At 37.3% G+C, this 19,176-nt stretch overlaps 1 protein-coding gene across 5 annotated transcripts in view; it reads right to left on the bottom strand.

The window, feature by feature from the left end:
- The window catches only part of DOCK4 (dedicator of cytokinesis 4), a 485,830-nt gene that overhangs the window by 75,948 nt on the left and 390,706 nt on the right, over window positions 1-19,176 (bottom strand). For all 5 annotated transcript variants that reach the window (XM_054494462.2, XM_063667735.1, XM_063667733.1 and 2 more), the window contains exons 28-30: window positions 14,747-14,822; window positions 12,167-12,267; window positions 11,694-11,752 (exon numbers count right to left, since the gene is read on the bottom strand). In XM_054494462.2, the coding sequence (XP_054350437.1) occupies window positions 11,694-11,752; window positions 12,167-12,267; window positions 14,747-14,822 (236 nt within the window). The remainder of the gene's footprint in view (window positions 1-11,693; window positions 11,753-12,166; window positions 12,268-14,746; window positions 14,823-19,176) is intronic.

A 19,176-nucleotide genomic window follows, 5' to 3' on the forward strand; every position in this document is an offset into this window, starting at 1 on the left:
GAGAAAAGCAACTCATTTTCTTTTGCACAAGGACATGGCATTTTTACCAAACCTCTGCAAGCGCTGTAAGATCAACCCAGCTCTTTTAGCAATCTTATCAGGCAGGGCCAGGGAAAAAGTTCCCCAAAATTAAAAAAGCAACTTCCAGGGGAACCATCTAAAAATCCCCCTTATTTGGGGCCCTTTTAAGTTCCCTTCTCATTACAGAACCTTATGCAAATAAAGGAAAACATAGGCTGATTTTCCAAAGACCCTAATAGGTATATAGAAGTTTTCCAAAATTTAACTCATGTATTTCACCTCACATGGAAGGATGTTATATTGCTCCTAAACCAGACCCTAATGGCAGCTAAAAAGCAAGCAGCTCTGCAAGCAACAGAGAATTTCAGAGGTGAGCAATATATTTCCTATAATACACCAAAAGGGAAGAAAGCAAATTAAGGAAAGCAAAAAAATAGTAGAAACACCATTCCCAATTGGGAGGGAAGCAGTTCCAGTAAACAACTCTGACTGAAACCCCAAAAACTCAGGAAATACATGAAAAAAAAAAGCACTTTTTAATATGATTTTAGAAGGCCGTGGAAAATGAGGGCCAAAAAAACTGTCTATAATAGACCAAAAGACAGATAAGAATCCTGTAGCCTTTACGAAAAGGCTGAGAAAGGCACTAATAGAATACAACCCCTTACCCCTAATTCAATCAAGGGATAGCTCATTCTAAAAAAGTTTATTACACAGGCAGCTCCCAATATTAAAAAGAAACTACAAAAGCAAGCTATAGGACCAAATAGCACCTTAGAAAGCCTCCTAATGGTGACTACTTTGGTCTTTTATAGTAGGGACCAGAAGGAGGCCCAAAGGAAAAAGAAAAAGCTCAGGAGAAGGACAAAGGCTCTAGCAGCAGCTTTGCAGGCTTGCAAAGTCCAGGATCCCCGAGGTGCATCTGCTAGTTGCTATCAGGGTAGCAGGTCAGGGAATTTTAAAAAGGAATGCCCAAGCAGCAAGAAAAAGCCACCTCAACCCCGTCCAGTCTGTGGCGGAGACCACTGGAGACAGAACTGCCCCCAGAGGTGGAGGTCACTGGGTTCAGGACCAGTCTCACAGATGGTCCAGTAGGACTGATGGGTCCCAGGGCTCAAGCCCTGGCTCCAGCAGCTCAAATTGCCACTATAGCACAAGAGCCCTGAGTAATTCTGAAAATTAAAGAAGGGAAAGTAAACCTCCTTCTAAACACTAAAGCCAGTCTCTCTCTTTTCTCCTCTCTAATCCAGGCCTCCCCTCTTCCCATAGCAAGACTGTAAGGAGTGTCTCAGGAAAAACTCTAATCCAGTATTTTTCTCAACTTTGGTTGCAGTTAGAAGGACCTATTATATACACATGCTTCCAAGCCACTGTCATAATAGCTCTACTAGTCAAAAAAAAAGCCTCCAAGTTAACCCTAGGAAATAATTTAACTGTTTACACCCCACATAATGTGGCAGAATTACTGTCCTCTAGGGAAAGCTCTTAGCTAACAGCCAGTAAAACAAGAAATACAAAAGGAGGATAAGCAGTAGTCACTCTAAATAACATCTCTTCCCAGGCACAGCGCTCAATTCGCTAAGCTAATAGCTCTTACAAGAGCACTTGAATTAAGCAAAGGAAAGGTAGCTAACATTTATACTAACTCCAAGTATGCTTTCCTAATTTTCCATGCTCATGTTGCCATTTGAAAGGAAAGATATTCTCTTACCACTAATGACTCTCCTATAAAATATCACCAGAAAATCAATAGGTTATTATCCTCAGTTTTTCTTTCACAAGAAATAGCAAGAATGCATTGCAGGGGACATCAGAAAGAAACAAGTGAGGTAGCCAAAGGAAATAAATTGGCTAATCAGGCAGCTAGGTCAAAGGCAAGGAAGCCTCAAGGCATCAACATGCTTCAAACTGCTTCTAATCTAGGAAGGCTCCACAAAAGAAATTAAACTTCAGTATTCCCTACAGAAGTAAAAGAGGCCACTTCTCAAGGGCATACTTTCCAGCCCTCAGAATTGCTATGGTCAAATAATGGCAAACTCCATTCGCCAGGCTCCAGCCAATGGAAAGTCCTTAAAATCGTTCACCAAGCTTTTCACTTGGGAAAGGATAAAACTTATCAACGTGTTCAGATATTGTTTTCAGGCAGAAAACCTCTAAATTGGTTAAGCATGTAACCTATTACTTCCAACAAAAATTGAAACAACTAGCAGAAGCCCAACCCCAGAAAACAGAGCCACCTTTATTCAACCCAGGACATTTAGTATTAGCAAAAACTCCCATCTCTCTCTCCTTCCATAAGCCAAGCTGGAAAGGGCCCTACACTGTTATTTCAACCCCTTCGGCAATAAAAGTTACAGAAATCAACTTCTAGATACATCACACTCAAGTCAAAGTCTAAAAAGCTAAGGGAGCAACCCCTGACAGCCCAGAGGAATGTCCTAAACATAAATGTGAAGAAATAGAAAATCTTAAGCTAAAACTCATAAAAAATAAGTAACTAAGTAAGGGCTACTCATCTTAATCCCACTCCTACCTAACCTTTCCTCTCAAAGTTCACCACCAAATATTAAAACTTCTTTTTAACTCATATTTGCAAGCAACTTTTAATTATACATGGGATTGCATTTGTAACTTTATAAACCCACAAAGGAGATTATATCTTGGCAAGTAAAGAGATAATTTAAAATGGAAATTATTTACTATGCCACTCTTGTGGGAACTGTTATCATCCCACTACTAATTGCAATAAAACTATATACTGTGTCACCCACAATGTGGAATTCTGGTTGTAAAATTCTAATTGCTGTAATATTTTGCCTGATTATCATCCTTATAACAGGATTAATAATTGCAGGAAAGATTTACTCAAGGTTGTTTTGGTTATAGCAAAAGTAATAGTTAGGGATAAAAAGTAAGTATAAAAGTTTTACTATCAGTAAGTTTAATAGGACTTTTTTACTAACGGTTGATAATGTAATGCACTTTAAGCTAGGAAAAGACTGTTATTTAAGAAAGATTTTATATAAGGAAAGACTTTGTATGGTAAATACTTATCCTAAAAAAAAAACAAAAAAAAAAACTGGTTATTTGAAGGAAAGATGTTTAGAACAAGTCAGAAAGTTTAAGTATGTTGTAGAGTCTGTGGAAGCTATAAAAAAATCAATAAATTGTCAAATTAATGCTAAAATTTTTTTAGCCACCCAATAACATATCTCTCCCGATCATATTGCAAGTTATAAAAATAGCCTAAGCCTAAAATTACTGTCTAATGGCAAGTCATGGGGGAAATATATGCTTTTCCTCAAGAAAAATGTTACTTTTATATTAACGTTTCTGGTAATGTACAGCAACATCTAGTAAAGACAAAACGGTATTGCAATCCACTGGTGTAACAAACAGGTGTTAAACTCTACTGTCAGTTATGGTCTATAGGACCCCCACTAATGGTGGTAATCTTAATGCTTATATTCTAACCCTGTATTTTAAACTTTCTTGTAAAATTTATCTTTTTTCGCCTAAAGGTAACCAAACTCCAAACAGTGCTGCAAACAAAGCCAAACACAGACACGCTATTCTTCCAAAAACCCTTAAATCAACCTCAGGAGAAGGCCCAACTGCTGTTCCCCCACACAACACCCCTTTTCAACAGGAAGTAGCCAGAAAGAATTGTCATCCAACACCCCCTAACAGCAGTTAGGTTTACTTCTCTTTAAAGGGGGAATAATACAGCAGTTATTAAGAAATAACTTTTAGGCTGATAGTAGTGGTAAAGGTTCTCGGTGAAAATTTTCCTGCAATAAAAAACAACTGCCCGAAACATTTCTTCTCTAACAGAAAAGGCGGCTAAAGAGCCAGGCTGGCAAACTTTGATATGCAAATGCCAGCGATTAAAAACTAGGTCCATCTGACATGGGCAATATGGCGAGTCCTACCACCTGTGCCAAGTGTCATGGCCACCTCCGGATAACACCATGTGTTCAGAACATCATGGCGACCCATATTTGCATATTAAAGGACAGGTTTTTTGTGGTCTGTGTGAATGACACACCTGGTCAAACCAATCCCCTGGGCCCATGCAAATCAAACATCGCCTCCTCCAGCCTCTGATATAACTGACCATTTTTCCGCTGCTCATGCAGTCTCTTTGTTTCAAGCCCCCTCACCTCTGTCTCTGTACAAGGGAGCTGTTTTCTTCTTTCTTTCTTCCCTATTAAACTTTTCGCTCCTTAAAACCACTCCACGTGTGTGTGTCCTTTTATCTAAATTGGCGCAGGACCAAAAACCCTGGTGTTCTTTCATTCATCAGAGCCATATCACCACTATCTCTAAATCACTTATCCATACCCATTATGTGTGAGGAAGAAATGTGGCTCATAACTCCTTTTGCATTCCTACCTTTATTTTTGACCTAGATATTCTTTTGTCTTTCCCAAAGGACTGCTTAGTTTTCCTCATCAGAGCAAGAATACCTCAAAAGAAACTTTTCATTAATCTAATTGTATATTTACTGCCCATAGAATACTTTCTTTTTTCTTTCTTTTTTTTTTTTTTTTTTTCTTTTGAGACAGAGTCTCGCTCTGTCGCCCAGGCTGGAGTGCAGTGGTGCGATCTCAGCTCACTGCAAGCTCCACCTCCCGGGTTCACGCCATTCTCCTGCCTCGGCCTCCCAAGTATCTGGGACTACAGGCGCCCACCAACATGCCCGGCTAATTTTTTTTTTTTTTTTTTTTTTTGTATTTTTAGTAGAGACAGGGTTTCACCATGTTAGCCAGGATGGTCTTAATCTCCTGAAATCATTATCTGCCCGCCTTGGCCTCCCAAAGTGCTGGGATTACAGGCATGAGCCACTGTGCCCAGCCAGAATAAATACTTTCAAGACTGACAAACTCACTGAAATATAAATTAATAGCTCTCCCTATATTTTCCTCATTCTATCAACATATACAATTCCAGCCAGTAACTAGCAGCTAGCATTTGCAATTCCTTCCCTCCGTTATTTTTGTCAGGGTAGAAAACCCGTGCAACCTGAACTCAATCACTCTTACTGTCATTTTAAAAAGCCTAAACCCACTAAACAGCTTATCAAGATGTCCTGGAAATTGAGTGGGGGGAAAGACAAAAGGGGGAAGAAAATTTCTGTTGGGGCAAAGGCTCACAAATTCTGAGATTAACAGGTCTTGCATTTGTTCCACAACCCTGCCTCATGAGATGGCTGCAGGGGCTCAAAAGTCCAGCCAAAGAGGCTGTGCCCCAGTAGAGCCCCAGCTATGTTCTCTCTGCTGCCTTGACACTGTGTAAGACACTAAACCTTTGCACAGCTTTTGGGTGTGTGTGAAAAAAGGGGGATGGAAGAGAGAGGGAATACAAAATGAAACAGAATTTCCTGCCAGCCCGAATAGTTCTCCCATGCCTGAGTTGGTAGATGAGATTCAGAGCTTCTATGTTACTATCTTGGTCTTTAGTCTTTCCGGAGCCTGGCATCCCTTGGCCTCTCTAATGAAGACCATATTAGCATGCACTTGCTTGAGTACTTTTGAATCTCTTAAAAAAAACTCTTCCACTTATGATATTTTACAATCAAATTTTCTTCAAATTTCTTTTTAATATGAAAAATTTCAAATGCACACAAAATCACAGAAAATAGTTAAAAAAGAAAAAAAACTCCATACATCCATCATCTAGCTTCAATGATTATCAAGACTCTTGTCCTTCCCATTTTACCTAATACCCCAACTATTTTTTTTCTAGAGTACTTTAAAGCAGGCCTGAGACATTGTTATCAGTCTACTTGTACATACATCAGTAAGCATCTTTAACAGATAGGACATTTTACAAATATAGAACCCTAATGCCTTTATCACACCTAACAAAGAAATAAAATTCCTTAAATTAATTTAAAACCCAGCCTATATTAAAATTTCCTTTGATGGTCTTAAAACATGTCATGTATAGCTGGTTTCTTTCAATCACAATTCAAACAAGGTCCATATACTACATTCTGTAGCCTGATTTTTTCCATTGACAGTAAGAAGGTCAGAGAAGCCACACCTACATTTAAGTCATTGTGCAGGAATGCATGAGAATAGCTTATTTGCTGAAAACATACTTTGGGAACACGGAATCTGCAAACCTGAACAGGCTCTCCAACCACAGAAAATTTAATTCCTACAGAACCAGCAAAGCAATTTTGAGCTATGTATGGCAACAGCAAAATAAACTTCATTTAAATGATTTCTTTTTAAACCATAGATTTAGTATACTTTCTCTACCTCTAATTGTTGGCCACATAGTCTTATTTTGAAGTATTTAGGGCACCTGCTACTTGGGCTGTTGGAGTTTTATATTTATGCACACAGAACAGCCTGCTAGGGAAGTATTGATTTTTTTTCTACAGCAGTTACAAGACGCTGTGTTTGCAAATGTGGAACAAAGAGCTCACTTTATATTTAGTAAGAATGTTAGTTCATCTAAAAATAGAAAGAAAAACTTAACCTTGAAGAAAGATAAAAGCCAACACTGGAACATACTAGTAAAGACTAACCTTTTTCTCTGTTCTTTCAAGTAGGGGTACAGATGGGTAAAGTTTTGGGGGAAAATATATGCCTTCCTCCGCCACGGCTCTTGATAGAACATTTTTTAGTCCTTCAACTTAGAAAATGAAAACGCTGAGGAATACCATATTTAAGAAAAGGTGTTTACTTAACCACTAGTTGGCTTTTATGCTCCAAAAATACATTATTTTACCACAACTGCAAATGAGATACCACTTCACACCCATTAGGATGACTACTGTCAAAAAACCAGGAAATAATAAATGCTGGAGAGAAAATGGAGAAACTAGAATGTGTGTGCTCTGTTGGTGAGAATGTAAAATGTTACAGCAGCTGTGGAGAACAGTTCCTCAAAAAATTAACAATTGAATTCCCATATGATCCAGCAATTCCACTTCTAGCTATATATCCAAAAGAACTGAAAGCCAGATCTCAGAGATATTTTATATGCCCACGTTCATAGCAGCACTATTCACAATAGACAAAAGGCAGAAACAACCCAAATGTCCACTGAGGAATGAATGAATAAAGAAAATGTGGTATATCCATACAACAGAATATTATTCGGCCTTAAAAAGGAAAATTTTGATACATTACAACATGAATGAATCTTGAGGACAATCTGTTAAGCAAAATAAGCCAGTTACAAAAAGATAAATTTTGTATGATTCCACTTATGTAAGGTACCTAGAGTAGTTAAATTCATAGAGACAGAAAGTAGAATGGTAGTACCAGGGGCTGGGGAGACAGGGGAATGAGAAGTTATTGTTTATTGGGTATAGAATTTCAGCTTCACAAGATGAAAAGAGTTCTAGAGATGGATGGTGGTGATGGTTGCATTGCAATGTGAATATACTTAATATCACTGAGCTGTGCCCTGAAAAATAGTTAGAATGTACATTTATTTATTTTTATTTATTTATTTTTTTGAGACAGAGTCTCGCTCTGTCCCCCATGCTGGAGTGCAATGGCGCGATCTTGGCTCACTGCAACCTCTGCCTCCCAGATTCAAGCGATTCTCCTGCCTCTGCCTTCCAAGTAGCTAGGATTACAGGCATATGCCACCACACCCAGCTAATTTTTATATTTTTAGCAGAGACGGGGTTTCGCCATGTTTGCCAGGCTGGTCTTGAACTCCTGACCTCACGTGATCCACCCACCTCAGCCTCCCAAAATGCTGGGATTACAGGTGTGAGCCACTGCACCCAACCAAGATGTACATTTTATTTGTATTTTACCACAATTAAAAAATACTTTAAAACTAAATTTTAATTATATGAGCGGGATGATGTGTTCAGTGCTCTGTATGCACTGGAGATAGGCAGCATGACTTAAAGTTCCAGGCAAGAGCTCAAAGCCTTTCTGTCCCCAGGATCCATTGCTGTCTCACAAGGGAAGAAGAGAAGCCCTGCCTTGTTGACCTGTGGAGGACTATTTGTTGTCTTTAGACAACAAAACCTTTTGATTTTATTTCTATGTTCCCAACCAGACCTCATAGAACTAGGGCTGCAGCATGAACTAGCAGAGCCACGGATTCATTCCTGTAGACATCAAAATGGGTGCTCATGGCCCTGCTTGCAAAAACTCCAAGACAGAGGCGACAGCAGAAGAGAAGTTAGAACTCGCTTCCTCCAGTTGGGTGAACTACAAATATACTAAAGGATCCAAATATTTACTAATTCAGAACAAAGGTTAAACTTTCTTAATGTAAATAATCATTATAAAAGCACATTTAATACTACAGACAAGTTGTTATGTAATTTTAGAATTATAAAATATTTCAAGCACACACAACTAAATGTCTGTTAGATGATTTATGGTTAAAAATAACACTGTAAACGTAAGCAGTTCTAGGTCTCATGGGGTTGAAAAATTGCTCACAGGTTGCTAAGGGATATAATGATCAGATTTTAAAATCTTACAGCTTTAAGTTTAAAAGCAGACAAGTCACTGAATTACATGTGTCTTTCCCCTCCCTGTCCTCAGTGGAATGGAAAAAAACAACATGTTCCTAGCATATGGAAGAATTTCAACACTTCAGAGGTAAACATCAATGACCAAATCTGATTTAAAAGTATTATCCAGTAAAATGTGTATTTCTAAATTAGACCAACTAGACAGTTTCAAGTGGAAAAAAGTATATTAAGTGACCTTGGGCATTTCCTCCCTTCATCTTATTTTCTAAAAGTTAGTGCATTTTGTATCTACTAAAAATATTGAGGATCTTGATTTATGAAATCATAAAAGCTTACTAGCTTTACTAAAACATGATGATGTTGTCTTTGTCAAGCTTTGTCATAGTTCGAACTAAATTGGACAAAATTTTAAAATATAAGATTTGAAAACTAAGATTTTAATAGGTGTGGACCATTTTTTCTTATGTCCTCCAAAATACTTGCATATATCCAGTGCTTCATAAACTTAGTCAAATTGAATTTACTGGACTGTTACATTAAAACATGGCAAATTTACAATTACCTGAATAAATTCTCTTACAGCATTCAAATTCTCAACATGACATATTTATAAGTAAACCAAATGATAATTAATGTACTTTGATATTCCTAAGTAACAAGCTGACTTAAGGCCTATAAGGGGTATCAAAATGTCACTCTGAATACTTAATTATTCTCCTCATTTTATAAAAATATATGTTGGAAGAGAGGCTTTAACATTTCTGAATTTTTTCCAATTCTAGCTATTGCACAACAGCAACAGACTTTAAAATTCACCTAATATTTGGGAAGTCTTTGCAAAGTCTAGACACAACTCTTGGGTAATAATGCAGCAACCAAGGAATGAAGTAAAAATTTACGCTGACCCTACGCTTGAACCATGTCATGCTGGGAATCTGTAAATTGAGTATAAAGGAGGAGCCTTTTCTAACAGTGTCTTAGGATTGTGCTAGAGCTAAGTCTTTAGGGCCGTAACAACAAAGAGAGAGGATAAACTAAAGCAGTGCTTTTCAGTTTTTAGCTAAGTACATAAGAATGACCTGGAGAACTTGCTAAAACAGACTGCTGTGCCCCAATCCCAGAGACTGTGTTTCAGTAGGTCTAAGGTGGAGCGAGAGATTTTGCATTTCTTACAAGCTTCCAAGGATGCTGATGCTACAGTATAACAAAATACTGCATTATAGGTATTGATATGCTCCAGAAATTTTCTATATTCTCTAGATCTCTGAGAAAAACAGAGAAGTAACTTAACATAAAAACCAGAGAGGCAGAAATAGTTTCATTTTAGAAGAAAGACAAAATAGAGGATAAAAGTTTATGAAGTATACAGTGACATGTTTAGGGAGATTACATGTGACAGCTTTATTTAGCAGCCCAAGGGTCATGGGCCTAAATGCATAGCTATTATGGTTTGGATACAGGTTTATGTGGAAATAGCCATAGACGGCAATGCTGAGATGTATCTAGAACAGTAACTGGCCATGGTTTTTTAACATTCTTGTAACCAAACAGAATCTGTCCTGCTCTCATAATTTGAGCCCAGAAAAGAGCTTACACAACCACAAGTGCATTCAAACAGATTCAATGCAGCATTCTTTCAAAAACATCTTGCTAAATTAATGTCAAATGCAATATGGACACTACAAGGGCCTTGATCTTCTTTAGAAAAAACAAGGACACAAAGAATCAATGAAACCTGAAAAAACTGAAGACTAAGAAGAGCAGTCTCCAAATAAGAAAACTATTTTTGAGCTGCAACTAAAGACCGACCATGATATCTTCTGGCTGGCCTTACATAGTTGAAGGTTGTTTTCAAGATGATAACTCTTTTTTTTTTGAGTCAGAGTCTCACTCTGTCACCCAGGCTGGATGGAGTGCAATGGAGCGATCTTGGTTCACTGAAACCTCCACCTCCCAGGTTCAGGTGATTCTCCTGCCTCAGCCTCCCAAGTAGCTGAGATTACAGGTGCCCCCTCACCACGCCTGGCTAATTTTTGTATTTTTAGTAAAGACAGGGTTTCACCGTGTTGGCCAGGCTAGTCTCAAACTCCTGACCTCAAGTGATCTGCCCGCTCCAGGCTCCCAAAGTGCTGGGATTACAGGCATGAGCCATTGCTCCCAGCTTCATTATTTTTTTTTATTTTTTATTTTTTCTGAAATCACCAGCAAGCATTGAACACTGGGCTTAATTATATATACCAAGGCTCCCTCAAGTTGCTATGTATATTTGAGGAATATACATACCCTATTAAAAAAAATCACCCTGTAATGATCCTGGTCAAAAATCAGTCTGTTAACATGAGTGGAAGTAAAACAATAATGGTTCTATTTTCATTCACAGAAAATAAATCCTTCCAATCTCCAAGCTGCGCTTGGATAAGCCCAAGAGAAAAGATATTTTCAGGTCATTACGTATTCAACTCAAATAGGTCAATCATTTTAATAAATCAAAGAACATTAAGATGCAGTAATAGTAAATGAATACTAAAAACCTGCATAGTTAACATACCAAATAAAATAAGTTATAAATCTCTAGAAAGGGACCCTATGCCAATGAATTTTAAAACAATTTGTTTTCCAAATATTATTGTTTTCTATGCAACCAGATCTGTACCATCAATTTTCTGGAATAATATACTCTATCTGCTATAGCAGATTAACAAAATTGGATCCAACAGTTTCTTAGCAACTGCAGATGCTTTTAAAATCCTTTGGCTATACTCTTTATGATATAGGACAATGGTCTCAAGTTTTTAAGAGTAGTGACGTTCAAGTCAATGTTTCATGAAGTTTAACCTAAATTTATTATGATTCATAGCTTCAACTCAGAGTTCTAGAAATTTTGAGTTGTTACAGTTCCAAATTCTGAAAGGTTGCCTCATCGCTGGAAATATGTGTAATGTTGGAGCAATGCTAGATTATAAAATTTATCGTTAATTAATAATGAAACACACAAAGGTAAGGTGACTTTTCTTAAGAGACCAATTTAAAGAATTTGTTGTAACCTTATTCAATGCCAAAGTGTCAATTACTTTCTATAGATGTTTATTGATTTAGACACTTGGTTTCAAATGGTGTCACTGGTAAATTGCCTTTCTTCATTTGTACACTTCAAGGTACAGCAAGGAGCTGTACAGTAGATGTGGCTTCTCTTTTCCTCACTTACCTAGGTTTTGCCACATGCTGAAAATTTCACAACCCATTGTTACCCGCATGTCACCATACCTGAAATAGAACAAAAAACCAAACCTGATACAATGCCTCCAGAACAAAGAAGTATTTGTGTGTCTTTAGGATACAATCTATCATTCTGAATTAAAAGGCAAGGAGTTTTTAATTAAAGACTTTTAATATACGTGTCGCAATGCCTCTAAGTCAAATTCTTTACCTTTTAGTAAAAGAGATGTTTCATAATTTTTTGCATCTATAGAAATTTTGAATCCTGAAAGAGCCAGGTCAAAACAATGTGCAAACATGTCTGAAATATTAAAATGTCCAGAAAAGACTGCTTCTTGACCCCTTGGTCATCGGTTCTTCACTGTGTGATTTCCAGTTATGCGCATTCTGATTTATGAATCATTTGAACTGAATACTCTTTAAGGGGCAACATTTCTCACCTGATTATACATTGATACTTACTTTTCTAACACCTTTTTCTTCTTGGAAGGTGTGAACATCTCCAACTGCAGACACAACTGGTTTATAAAAATGACTGCGAGGTAAAAGTAGGAATCCCAGATCTAAAACAAGAACAAGATATTTAAATACTATGGTATTACAAGCATATTGACAGGTGAAGTGACATAGTATTTTGGATTTGCTTCAAAAGTGGTTGAGGGTATAGTTGAAGTAAGACTGACCATGAGTTGATAATAGTTGAAGCTGGATATGGGTACATCATGGGGGTTCATTATACTATTCTCTCTACTTGTATATATGCTTAAAATTTTCTAAAACGAAGAAGTAACTAAATAAATAAGTACTATTATTATCTAGGTGTATATTGCTCCAAAGCTGTATTCCAGGTTTCACGAGCTTTTTGGTATATGCTAAAAGATAGATGTGTGGTTTCTCTTGTAATATGTCTGAGTATCTCCAAGAGGATGAGGTATAAGATGGATTTCTTTATTCCTGTGTGAGTTCATTTTTGGAACTCCTTTTAACGTAGAACTTGTAAAAAATGCATACACTTCTTCAGATATGCTAATTGCTTTAAATTCAGACATTATATAAAAATTCCCTGCCCAGGCAAATCTTTTAAGTTTTCTTTTACCAAAAAACAGAATCAGAAAGAGATCTGAATAAAGTTCCCTGAAATAAACTTAGCAAAAAAAAAATAAAGGACATAATGGAAGGAACACACTTCTCCACTGACACCATGTAAAATTAAAGACATAACAAACCAGGAGACATATGACACAGAATCAGTATCTGTTATACATAAATAGCTCTTACAAATAAAAAAGAATATAATAAAACCCTAAGTAAAATAATGAATAAAAGTCAAGAACAGTCCAGGTGCGGTGGCTCATGCCTGTAATCCCAGCACTTTGGGAGGCCGAGGCGGGTGGATCACAAGATCAGGAGTTCGAGACCAGCCTGGCCAATATGGTGAAACCCCGTCTATACTAAGAATACAAAAATTAGCCAGGCGTGGTGGTGTGCTCCTGTATTCCCAGCTACTCAGCAGGCTGGGGCAGAAGAACTGCTTCAACCTGGGGGGCAGAGGTTGCAGTGAGCCGAGATTGCGCCATTGCACTCCATACTGGGCGACAGAGGGAGATTCTGTCTCAAAATAAAAAAAGAAAAAAAAAAGTCAAGAATAGACAATTCACAAAAATACGAATTTTGATCAATAACTAGTAACTAGTCAATAAGTAATAGTGAGAAATGTAAATTAAAGCAAACAGGATTTTTCTCTTTATCTGTCAGAAAAAAAATCTCTTCTAATGTTGGTGTAGCTGCAGGAAAAGAGGCAATCAAATGTAATTGGTACAACCTTTCACTCAACAATTCCACTAATAAATATTTATCCAAAGAAATAGTTAAGGGCCAGGTGTGGTGACTCATGCCTGTAATCCCAGCACTTTGGGAGGCTGAGGTAGGCAGATTACCTGAGGTCAGGAGTTCAAGGCCAGCCTGGTGAACATGGCAAAACCCCATACTACTACTAAAAATAAAAAAAAAATTAGCCGGGCATGGTGGTGTGTGCCTGTAATCCCAGCTATTCTAGAGGCTGAGGCAAGAGAATCGCTTGAACCTGGGAGGCGGAGGTGGCAGTGAGCCGAGATTGCGCCACTGCATTCCAGCCTGGGCAACAGAGCAGGACTCTGTCTCAAAAACAAAACAAGACAAAACAAAACCAGAAACAAAAAAAGAACCAAAGAAATAATTTAGGGATATATGCCAAGTTTTATTTTATAAGAATGTACATAAAATGAGTAATTTATAAGAATGAAATATGAAATTTTGATATACTATAAGCTATGATATAGATAAATATTATGTAACTATTAAAATTTCTTTTTTATTGTATTTGGTATTTGTGCTTTTTTGTATTTTCTTATTATCCAATAAGGAAATTTTATAAACATGTTTAATATGAAATATGTAATTCAAAACAGAGTAAGAACAAAGATGCCCAAAACAAAGAACCACCATTGAGGAAGAAAGCCAAGATAGGCACTGCTCATCTTTGTTTGCTGTTTATCACTTGCTATTTGAAAAATAGTATATCAAGAATTTGTAGGCGCCCAGGCATATGACATTATATCATAGATATACAGAGGGTTCTGCCTTAAAGAACCTTACCAATGTTTCATTTTTTTCTTTTCATTAATTCATTCTAAAAAATGGGAAGACAAAGAAATAAGAAACTAAAGGGTTTACTTTGTAAATGTTTTCTTCATATAAACTCTATTTCTAAAAAATAAAAAACACTATGTTCTGAGTCCCCTTTGTCATAAACAGGGATCATACAGAAAACAGAAAGAATTAAAATGTATAGTAACAATAAAAAACTATCTCCTTTTAAACACTATGATTTCCCAGGTTGATAAGCATTATTACAGCCTTCATCTGTTCACAAATATAATGAAAACTGTTCTAATATTACTCATAGTTAAAACTAATATGGCCCAAGAAAATGTTAGGTAATTTCCTATAATACAATGTGATTCTTTTAGCCCAAGCAGGAGAGTCATATAAATGAATGCTTACCTTATAATCAAAGTTTTCATTTAAGAAGTTCTTACGAAGTGCATCTGAGAGGTACAGAACTGTTGTAATAATAACACTAGTGATAAAAAAAATGACAAGGTGAAAACTTCATATTGATGAAAATCATTTAGTATACAACAATAAAAACCTACTCAGATAAAATAAAACCTTCTTCAGTAAGCATCTGGAGCAATATTAAATAATTCATATTAGAAACAAAAAAGAGACGACAGGTCAATAAAAGGGGAAGAAATCTATCACTGAAGTCAGGACCTTTGTAAACTGATACACGAAAGATCTATGAATTCATATGACTCAGACAGAAATACATTATTACCTTGATGTTTTGTAATGTTTTTTGTTAATTTCCAAACAAAGCAAAATGATTTACTACAAACATAACATGTCATATTTTTCTGTTTTTGAGACAGGGTCTTGCTCTGTTGTCCAGGCTGGAGTGCAGTGGCATGATCATAGCTCACTGCAGCCTCAAACTCCTGGGCTCAAGTGATCCTCCTGCCTCAGCCTCCCAAGTAGCTGGGTCTACAGGTGCATGCTGCTATGTCCAGCCAAATAGTTTTTCAGTTTTTGTGAGACAGGTTCTCACTCTGTTGACCAGGCTGGTCTTGAAATCCTGACCTCAAGCTATCCTCCTGTCTGGGCCTCCCCAAGTGCTAGGATTACAGGCAACACTCCATGTTTGATTATCATAAAAGAAAGCCATGCTTTTTAAAATACAGAGGAAAAAATGGAGCCCAAAGACAAAGTGGATAGGAAAAAATAATAGAATACATTGAGTATTTATTAGCCTTCTCTCTGTTCTCCCCTGTTTAAGGTATTAGAGGGCATGCAAGAGCTATAGAAGGCAGATTCCCTCTTTAAGTGCGACAAGACTGCCACTAAAGAAACAATTACAGACTGTGAAATTGTCTATAACCCAGTACTAAGCTGTGTGAAACCAACAGTGTTACAGACATTCAGAGAAAGGGTCATCTCCAGGGCAGGAGAAATCAGGAAAAGCCTGACCAATACAGCCACAGGTAGTTCGCTGGGGAGATTTTAAAAAGAAGGATTTGATGAGCATTCTTGGTTAGTTCTAGAACTCTGCAATTTTTTCAAAATCTACTAATTTTTATAACCAGGAGATAAATATTTAAAGTTGAACGTATTTCCAATTGGTTCACTTAATGTTTAACACAGCATTATACTAAAGCAAGATTAGCCACCCCCTGAGCTACTATAAACTGAGGACCAATATATAAATTGTCGGTATTTAAAATTTCTTTGACCTTTTCTGAGATGCATGTGTAATGAGTGTGTGATATGATAAAGCCTCAGTTCTCTTCATGCGATTTGGAGTTGGAGGATGTATTTATGTCACCCTAGGTAAAATGAAAAAACAAAAGAAAACAAAATACACTATCAACTTCATACCTTGGTTATCTGGCTAATATAGATTATATCTACTAATTAGAAAAATATAGACTTTGAAAGACATAAATATTGATTGTTGTTATCTGCTGGGAAACTCACTATTATAGCTTTCTTGTGGGGTAGGGAAACATTAACAAGGGTAAGTTGATGGTTGAATGTGGAAGTCCAAGGTAACGAAAAGGAAACAAGACAACCACGATTTCATGGGCATTCGCTCTACCATGAACAGGCACTGTTACATGCGTGTGCATTTTATATATGTCATATGTGCCTTTCAGTGAATCTTACTATTAAATTTAAGTATAATAAAAACCTATGAGATTGAGAAGTCTTGTGGTTTCTTCAGTCCCCTAAATGGCAGATATCATCAGTGAAAGTCATATCAGAGATACATCACCTGCAAATGACGGTATAATGTGGCAATTTCCCATAGACACTGGAAAAATCAATGATAACTGAAGACATCATTACTGTTCCAAAGTATTTTACTCAAGTTTTACTATATGAAACTGAAGCTGAATCATCAGAAAATGAAAGGCTATCAGGCAAGAAAGTTGTTCTTGCCTAGCATCCAGTAAGATCATTGGACTTCTAAGTTTAAAGAAGAAAAATCTGTATGCTTAACATGTGGTTATAAGCACAAACTTTCTGCTTTGATGTTCAATGAGAAATACACACAGTCCCACTACACCTGGGGTTTACATTAAAAATCACCTTGTGGCCCACAGTTTCAGCTTAGATTGATGTTCAGACACAATACCTCTGGTGTTAGTGAAATATGACATATCTGGAATTTAGTCTATCACACCAAATGTCACAGAAAGGAGCTAACAAACTCAATCTTCCGAGGGAGAGAGAGGTTATTCCATGGCAAAGATTACCAAATTGTTATTTACATGGTGGATCCCAAACACACAAAATATATTTGTGGCTTTTTGAAGTACACTTGCTGGTAAACAACATGGAATCTCTGTGGCCTTACTATGGAACAGTGGCTCTCAACCTGCCCCAGGCCCTAGAATCACCTGGGAGCTTTTAAAATACAATGTCTGGGTCACATCGCCAGAGACTACTGATTGGTCTGGGCTACAATCAGAACATCAGGATTGTCAAAGCTCCCAAGTGATTCTTACAGTGTACCCAGAGCTGAGAACCACTGCTCTACCTTAGATCAGTGCTTCTCAAACTTTAACAGGTAACTGGTGACCTAGTTAAAGTGCAGATGATCCAGCAACCCTGGAGTGGGACCGGAGATTCTGCATTTCTAACAAGCTCCAGTGGATGCTAATGCTGTTGGTTTGCAACCACCCATTGAAGAGCAAGGCTCTGGAGTGGCCAGAGTCAGAAATATTCCCACAAATTCTGCTTCAGCATTCTTCTGACTTCTGGAATATTAGGACAATTCGTATGGGGCTTGCAGTTCTCATTTCTAGATTGAACACCTCACCCTCTTATCAGGGCTGCCTTACCATTAGGCAGAAAGAGGCACAGGGCATAGGGCCTGTGAGCCTTTCAGGGACTTTCGAAAACATTGAGACCTGAAAGAATGTCATGAAACCAAATTGAAATTGCAAAATAAAAAGTAAAAATAATGAATAATCACATGTCCACAGAAAGTGACACGATGACTTTCATTAACTGTCCAATTTTAATATTTATGCAATTTTAAAATTATAGATTATTTTATAATTTTACAATTCCTAAATATAGTATACATAAATGGTGAGACATCACAGCCAATCAAAATTAAATTATTTTACTTGATAAGCCAATAATTAAGAAGCAAATATAAAAAATACTTTTAATTTTTTTCTTCAGCAAAATTGTATCTAATGTGGCATGTGGGTCTATTTAGTGTTTGATAGGATGAGGAGTAGGGCCTCCAAAAATATGACTGCTCAGGGCTAGAAAGATCTTAAAAGGACTATTCAAATGCTTTTCTTTCATACCTATAACATTCAGCCCAAGCCATCAAGGCAGTTCCCAGAGCTTTCTATGGTAACTCATCACTGACATCATTTCCTAACACACAGGTCTCTAAGCCAGCCAGAGGCATTTATACGTTATTGCTCCTTCATTTTAGTGGATACCTATGGTGTTTAGGGACCTTTCTTTACTTGTTTCAATTTATCCAAAACCATGTGGCTTCTCTGGTTTCATTCTTTTATTCATGACTTAGTGTTTGAATATGGGGATATCGCAAATCTCAGTGCTCCAACTCAATAGTCAAAAAAGATTTTCAATATGCTACCACAAACAGCCAAATTACTGATTTATTTATTTATTTATTTATTTATTTATTTCCTTCCTTCCTTCCTTCCCCTCCCCCATCTCCTCCCCTCCCCTCCCCTCCCCTCCTTTTTCTCTCTCTCTGTTCTGTTTCTTTCTTTCTGACGGAGTCTCCCTGACACCCAGGCTGGAGTGCAGTAGTGTGATCTCTGCTCACTGCAACCTCTGCCTCCCACGTTCAAGCGATTCTCTTGTCTCAGCCTCCCAAGTAGCTGGGATTACAGGTGCCCGCCACTGCGCCAGGCTAATTTTTGTATTTTTAGTTGAGATGGGGTTTTGCCATGTTGGCCAGGCTGGTCTCGAACTCCTGACCTCAAGTGATCTGCCCTCCTCGGCCCCACTGTGCGTGACCCAAATTACTGATTACTGCCACAGCAAGGCATGCAGTAGGATCATTTTTGACAATCATAATCTACAGGCACAGCATGATAAAATTTATATATAAAAGAAAAACTGGTGTACAGGAAATCAAAGTTATTGCTTTATGGTTTTCCAGTTGCCACCTCATTTTGGGCTTAAGAAATAACTTCAAGCAACCCTATTTCTCCCTCTCACTCTCACCCAGGAAAGCTTATCTCCCATAATTTTTTTTTTAATTACTCCAATTTGATAATCTGCTCAAACACAAGCCCGTCTCCAAAAATCACACATGGACTGAGAGAAATACCTTTGTGGATAAACTGGGTCTCGACAATATTGATGTTTAT

Source organism: Pongo pygmaeus, chromosome 6 (genome assembly GCF_028885625.2).
Source record: "Pongo pygmaeus isolate AG05252 chromosome 6, NHGRI_mPonPyg2-v2.0_pri, whole genome shotgun sequence".
Lineage (NCBI taxonomy): Eukaryota > Metazoa > Chordata > Mammalia > Primates > Hominidae > Pongo > Pongo pygmaeus.